We start from the raw sequence: 6,955 nt of genomic DNA, 5'->3' as shown, positions 1-6,955 counted from the left end.
CCTCTATATATATATATATATATATATATATTAAACACTCCAATAGCATGAATGACATGATTAATTTGAATAATTGAATTTGATGTCAAATGTGCGCAATTAGATTGTTTATAGTATATGGCAAAGACCTAGCTACTTATGTGATTCGATTAGTAAGTGACAAGCTAATGGGTGCGAATGAAGAATGGCGACTTTGATTCTTAGTGCCTTAGTGGAACAGGTAGTGAAAGTGAATGGTAGCTAGAACTTATGGAAAAGTAAGGATTTGATTAGGTAATGTTGCTAAGTTAGACGCAATTCATATAATTAAATAAGCTATCGACTGCTCATTCATTCTCTTGTATGATATATAGGCGCGCCATAGGCCTTAGAATTTGGTTAACAACAGAAGCTCCAAATTCGATCCACTGGTGATCTTAATTTGTTCAGTACTAGCTTGGTGATGAATGTATTAATTAACTTAATTCCTAATCTACTAAAAAGCAAAAAAAGCCCGCTTTCAGAGTTTCAGAGTGATTACCAGACATGGTTGAGGGATCTTAATTATGAGATAATGAGGCCATGAACTGCTTGTATTATCACAACTTGATGAAAACCAAAACCCAACCATTTCATGTTGAAATCTTATTCCAAAAAGAGTTTCCAGCCATTTATTTCGAACAGAGAGAGCTCAATTTACAAATTGGAGGCAAACATGCAACAAGAAATAGAGAAGCTAGCTGGATGTAATAATAATAACCCATAAATAGTAACGGTAACTGAGAATATAATACAGCTGAACTAGGCTTAGGGTTTGTCACTTCATCAGTTCATCCCATGGCATACTTATGAGTCCAGCTCCGAGCCGTTGACTCATATTTGACTTTGTCACACTTGCACATATGAGCAATCTCGGGAACAAGGGGGTCATCAGGGTTCGGATCTGTCAGCAGTGAACATATAGATAACAAAACCTGCAGTTGCATGCACTCCAAATTGTTCAATTGGTTTTGCTCATCAAATAGCTTTCTTGATCATGTTTTTCTTTTGTGATTATGTCTAAAAGAAATTATTATAAACCTCTTGTTAAGTATTGACATTGTTCCTTAATGCAATATGAATCTCAAATGTATCTGACCTTGGATATGGTGAGTGCTGGACTCCATTGCTCCTTGAGAATGTCCAAGCAGATGTTACCATTGCTGTTTATATTTGGATGGAACACTTTGGTCCTGAAGGCAACCTGAAAACAGACATTCTTGTTGGTTTATATATATATATCCCACATGAAAGCACCAGAATATATCAAAAATGGAATTAGATGGTAGAAGAGATTAATTTGCTATATACCTTTGGAGGTTTGAAGGGATAATCAGGTGGAAAATGGATAGTCACAACAAATACACCACCTGAATAAGGACTATCATTTGGACCAATGATTGTTGCTTGCCAGTGAAACATATCCTCAGCCACAGGACCTGAATGATTTCCATTAGAAATCACTTGCATAATATATATAACACAAATATAACAATGACTTGCGTATCAATACTAATTTCTACAATACCTGCACTACATGAAGTTGGTGGATCTCTCTGCAGATCCCTGAGCTCCTTCAATATTCTCTTCGAAGCCATTCGAGCAAATCCAACACAAGTTTTTAGGGAGAGTGAAAATTCAAGAGAATTAGAATGGTTTTTCGAAAAAATACACTCTAGCTAGTTGAGTATTGACACCCTGCAATATGGAATGTGGTGGTGGGTGTATTTAAGGAGTTGTGAGATGAAGGTAGAGAGAGGTGCATGAATTGAACTCGTTTGTTCTGATGAAAGTGGGTATAGAATCAAATTCCCAGAACAAATTTTCATGTCACACCTATCTCTTTCTCTTTTATGTAAACAGCTGTTGACCATATATGTATTCCATTGCAATTTGATTACTCCTTGAACAGAAATTGGTGCTGTAACAAAGTACTGAAAGTGATCATTTTGGCAACAAGAAGCTGAGAATTGAGATTCTAATTGTGAGGGCATGCTTTACATTCACCAAAAGGGTATAATATTTAGTGAAAATGATACTTTTAGGCCAATCATATGTCATGAGAACGACTCCTATACCAGCCAGTGGCCGGTTCTACAACTTCTCACCTTTCCAAAAGAAAAGATATTCGTGTTTAGCTCAAATGGGTCGGTTCTTGAGAATCTGGGATAGTTTTGAAGTGGATTGGCGCATAAGATTTAGAAAATCTTCTCAAACGAAACACAAACACATCTTTATGTCCACCGGAAAGATGTTACCAAATACACACGTCACTAGTAGAGATATGTTACAATGTTGGTTAACTATGAATCATAAGCGCACATTTCAACATGATTAACCTAGCAATCCCAGTTCATGATTTTATAGCACAACATATCTACTTGTATGACAAGAGAGTTGTTCTTTCCAAAGTCTGACAACATAAGATGTCACAACATCTCCCAGTAGTCTTTAATGAGGACTCATGGAATATTAACATTTATATAGAATCTTGAACTTGATTGAAAAAAATGTATCAGTACTATATATAGAGTACATTAGGGAAATCTAATCCAAAGAAAATAAAGAGTTCACCAAACAGGTAGTTCAAATCACTAATATACAAATCAGAACACAGCCAGATATAGAGCAAACCAACTTGATGTGTAAAAGGAGCTCCTACATCTATCAGTCGAAACTACCATGCTGGGCTGCTACTTCCTTGAGGTGGAAAAGATAACAGTGACTGCGGTCGGGGAGAGATTAATGGATAAATGACTAATTAGTCACACTGTTCCGAAGACTAGTATCTCTGCAATTACAATATAGAGCAGGCATTGTGTGCCTTTCTCTTCTTTTTCTTCTTCTGCTTTGGCGGCTGCAGAACCACTTTAATCGCCGCATCAAAGACCGCTTTCACATTCTGCATTCACACAAGTGGTATTCAACAAAAGCATCATTAGCAAAGAGACGCTTGGCATAACTCCCAAGCAGGTTTACAGAAATTTGATTTAGGTACAAAGTACTAACCTGCTGTGTTTTCGAGCTACATTCTATGTAAATCGGAGCTCCAATTGTTTTTTTAAGTTCCTCTCCCTTCAAAAAAGAACCCAATAAATAAAAATGCAGAAAACTAGGTCTTCATCCTACTAGTTGGGCTGACTCTATGAAACTACATTCATCACAAAGTAAAAATGTCATTATAATCTCAGGTTGAACTAGAAAATACCTGAGCTGTGGTAATTGGCACTGCACCAGGATGATCTGTAAAGAACTGCTTGTCATCGCGAAGATCTGTATAAGCAAATTTAGCGTCACTAAAAGCGAAGGACAGTCAGATCATACTGATTAACTAAAACTATATATGATCGTTTCTTTGAATATATACATGTAAAATCCAACACATAAACTTCTAGTATGCTATCCATATGGTTGAGCAGTTCTATCCAACAAAGATGTACAAAACAGGCATTGTAATGCTTTAAATAACACAGCAAGTGCTTCAATCAGATAAGCTTATATGCACACTATTACACAGCATCCAATGGAAAGCTAACAATTTCTGCTAATCTTTACCATGACAACCAATATGAAGAAATATGCAAAAGCCGATTGGCAAGTACAAAAGAAAGCAACCCAAATAGCAAAAAGAAGTAACAAGATGGAAGTATGAACGGTACTACATTATGTAGCAAATGGAATATGCAACTATGAATGGCTTCCAACTGACCTTACAAGCCTAGGAAATTAAATTATAATGGAAACAAAAAGTACTACACTTTGGAGAAATTAAAGTAAAAACAACTGGTAGTAATCACAAGTAACATAATGAAGCAAAAGTAAAGCAAGGGAGTAGAGATCTAACCAAGCTTTGTTCCAACAAGAATAATCGGAACACCAGGTGCATAATGCTTCAATTCAGGAATCCACTGAACATTGAAACACAGAAAGAAGTAAGTAACCTAAGACACAAAGAAAAGCTAGATCCTGGGCATCCAACTCTGTGGGGAGGAATAATGAAGCAATAAATTCTCTGTGATTGATGCCAGTCTTACCTTCTTGGCAACATTTTCATAGCTGGCCTTGCTGATTAGAGAGAATGCAAGTAAGAACACATCTGCCCCACGGTAGCTCAATGGTCTTAGTCTATTGTAATCTTCCTGCCCTGTTCCATAAAAGTAAGACATAAAGCCTAGGTGTAAGAAAAGACAATAAATAGTTACAAGGACGGAATATGTCAGGGTTTTGGAACTTGCCAGCAGTATCCCACAACCCCAAGTTCACTGTGCTCCCATCCACAACCACATTTGCACTGAAATTGTCAAACACAGTAGGCACGTAATCCTGCTCACATATGGCGACAAAAGGAACACAATCACAATCATTCTGTATAAATTCAACCTTGTATTCAACAGACTTACAAAAACAAAACAAACAAAAAAAAAACAGCTTTCAATAAGAAAATGGACAAAGTTACAGACATGATTTTAGAAACTACAGTAAATTCATCATATCGAATAACCGCATAACCTAGGTTCCATTGAGAAAGTTTTCTAATGAGCATGTATGATCTGTTAAGGAATTCTGTAAGCTGGAGACAAAGGTTAAAACAAAAATGTAAAAGAAAAACCTGTAGAAGGTAAAATTCTCTATGCTTAATGTGTTAGTTGGAGACAAAAATCAGCACAAGACCAGGAATGACAAATCACAGAAACCAAACCCAAGAAAACCATTTTAACATATGGTCCATTAGATTAAAACTAAAGGGCTCTGATAAACGCAATTCCAACATAAAGGATCAATTTCATCAAGAACTAATTGAAGGGTAAAATTGCATGTCAAAACCAAACTCCAAACTTAGCATCAATTAGGCACAATCACCCTCCCACCCTTACAATTTGTCATTTCCAAAATTTGTTTCTTTACTCAAACCATGAAGCAATTGAAAATACCACATTTCCTTCTCCAAATTTTCTTGACAACCAAACCAAAAGCAAGTAGATTGCCACAAGAACTGCAAAACTAAACCCATATTGAGCAACCCAATTACACAAAACCCTCAAAGACTCAAAACTTGCACAGTTCCTTTCCTCAAAGACTCAAACTTTCAGTGTTTCTATCTTCAAAGATTCAAACTTTCACAGTTGCAAAGACAAAAGAAGCAAGAAGCAATAGAAAGAAGAGGGCTTTTACCGTTGGGAAAGTGTTGCTGGTGTAAGAGATGAGCATACAAGTCTTGCCCACCGCTCCATCCCCAACAGTGACACACTTTATGAACCTGGACGCACTCATCTCCACCCAAGTTTGCCTCTTTCTTATTCAACTACCAAAACCCTGATTCAGATTGTAGAAGAAGAAGGGTTTCTTAACACCCCACAACCCAATAGAGAGAAGAGAGAGAATGAGAGACAGAGAGAAACAGAGGGATTTGATTTTGAAAGGAAAGAATGGGGGAGGCTGGGCCTAAAGAAAGCCAGCTCTTGCCAGCTATAATAATATTATATTGGCTAGCTACACACTGTGTTACCAAAATGACTCAATTCCAGGCCCCATTCCAAAGTTTTCAACCCTTTTCTAGTAACTCTGCAGTAAAAATTCCCTTTTTAGGGTTTTCTTTTATTTCAATATATCCTTTTTCGATGGATCAAGATCACAGACACTCAGACAGTACTGGTCTAGCTTGTTTAAATATGAATTTCCTTTTTTACTGTCTTGGGATAAAGTTTTTACCTATTTGGGGGTATTAAATTTGGTGCCATGCTGCGGTGTTCATATGTGGGGATGTCACATACGTCTATATCAACGTGCAAAATGCCATTGTGATTGGAGGCGGCCTGTACCTGTACTATAGATTGTGGGCGTATGATGCAAACTGGTATCAGAATTTGCATGTGAATTTGGAAATCATAAAAGCTGTTCTTGGTGGATTCCTCAATTGGCAACTTCCGGTTCATACAGTTGTGTTTTCTGTTCGAATTTCAAACCTTGTAATAACACCATCCCACCGTTAGCTAGTTGGTTTGTTTGTCACTTTGTCTTGTTCTTTATCCTCCAAAATACCACTTATTTTTTTCCAAAAGAAACCATTTGGAAAAGTTCAAAATGAGAGGAAGAACGTATTACTAATAAATATGTAACCACAGATGTTTAACTGACGTTTAGATTAGTAGATTAAGACTATACTCTCATTATATAACAGTATGTAAGACTATTGAACATGGGAATTTCTCGTTGCATTGTAGAATTTATGTGACATAACGTACTAAATTTGTATTTTTAATATAAAACAATAACCGTCACTCCAAATATGGCAACTTATATAGTTGTTTATTCCAAAGAAATAGTTTTGCACATAACAATAGTTCTCCATTGCCTTCCTCTCGAAACAAATAAAAAAATTGTTCTCCATCTCATGCTTATGAGGTTGAGTGACCTGCTGCATTCATGTTATAACGGTAATGAAATTATTCTCACGCCAGTGTGACATCAATTTTCAATACAAGTTGAATGATTAGGAGATTAGGAAAGGTCACATACTTCAAGAATTTGTATGACATGTACATTGTAGCTAGCTAGCCCCAACTAGTATGGTGATTTGAGACAAAGTCGGTCTTTAGATTTTAGACACCTAATACGAAAGTTGCGAAACTTAACTAATTCTTCTACAACTAGTTGAATGTGAGCTTGCTTAGATAGTAGCTCTTTTGTTGAGCCATTATATAATTCTGCATGCATGTTTTGAGTAAAATTGATGCCTTCCTACTCAAAATGAAAGTAAACGCGCGAATGTGTATGTGCTTTAAAAATGAACACTAGTCTTAATAAGAGGCTTCTGTGCCCTTGGAAGAAGACCAGCTGGAGGGTACTACCCCCGATTAGAGAGATGTTAACAAGTTTAGGTTATAAGTTCATTTTGCATGATTTCATTTGTGCATATAGAATCGTATGAATCGATAGT

At 36.5% G+C, this 6,955-nt stretch overlaps 2 protein-coding genes across 2 annotated transcripts; both read right to left on the bottom strand.

Moving 5' to 3' along the window:
• Nucleotides 1-629: 629 nt before the first annotated feature.
• On the bottom strand, nucleotides 630-2,010 carry LOC101313942 (ubiquitin-conjugating enzyme E2 28-like). The gene is made up of 4 exons (XM_004289822.1): nucleotides 1,547-2,010; nucleotides 1,330-1,457; nucleotides 1,118-1,222; nucleotides 630-953 (listed from the first exon to the last, which is right to left on the bottom strand). Exons 1-4 carry the CDS (start codon nucleotides 1,614-1,616, stop codon nucleotides 810-812), a joined length of 447 nt encoding a protein of 148 aa, XP_004289870.1. The 5' UTR covers nucleotides 1,617-2,010; the 3' UTR covers nucleotides 630-809.
• Nucleotides 2,011-2,491: 481 nt separating this feature from the next.
• Nucleotides 2,492-5,547, bottom strand: LOC101313658 (rac-like GTP-binding protein ARAC3-like). Its single transcript, XM_004289821.1, has 7 exons — nucleotides 5,191-5,547; nucleotides 4,254-4,341; nucleotides 4,053-4,162; nucleotides 3,863-3,926; nucleotides 3,227-3,291; nucleotides 3,028-3,093; nucleotides 2,492-2,920 (listed from the first exon to the last, which is right to left on the bottom strand). The coding sequence occupies exons 1-7, from the start codon at nucleotides 5,287-5,289 to the stop codon at nucleotides 2,816-2,818; spliced, it is 597 nt and encodes a 198-aa protein (XP_004289869.1). The 5' UTR covers nucleotides 5,290-5,547; the 3' UTR covers nucleotides 2,492-2,815.
• Between the last annotated feature and the right edge of the window lie 1,408 nt (nucleotides 5,548-6,955).

This window comes from Fragaria vesca, linkage group LG2, assembly GCF_000184155.1.
Source record: "Fragaria vesca subsp. vesca linkage group LG2, FraVesHawaii_1.0, whole genome shotgun sequence".
Lineage (NCBI taxonomy): Eukaryota > Viridiplantae > Streptophyta > Magnoliopsida > Rosales > Rosaceae > Fragaria > Fragaria vesca.
The sequence above is the reverse complement of the archived record's forward strand: the minus strand, read 5'-3'. Positions and strand labels throughout refer to the sequence as shown.

Coding starts and splice junctions, on each gene's coding strand:
- LOC101313942 (XM_004289822.1), bottom strand. CDS start 1,616: ATGGCTTCGAAGAGAATATTGAAGGAGCTCAGGGATCTGCAGAGAGAT. Junction 1,458..1,546: donor ACCAACTTCATGTAGTGCAG/GTATTGTAGAAA, acceptor GAAATCATTCAG/GTCCTGTGGCTGAGGATATG. Junction 1,223..1,329: donor ATCCCTTCAAACCTCCAAAG/GTATATAGCAAA, acceptor GTCTGTTTTCAG/GTTGCCTTCAGGACCAAAGT.
- LOC101313658 (XM_004289821.1), bottom strand. CDS start 5,289: ATGAGTGCGTCCAGGTTCATAAAGTGTGTCACTGTTGGGGATGGAGCG. Junction 4,342..5,190: donor CCAGCAACACTTTCCCAACG/GTAAAAGCCCTC, acceptor ATATGTGAGCAG/GATTACGTGCCTACTGTGTT. Junction 3,292..3,862: donor TCTTGTTGGAACAAAGCTTG/GTTAGATCTCTA, acceptor TTGCTTATACAG/ATCTTCGCGATGACAAGCAG.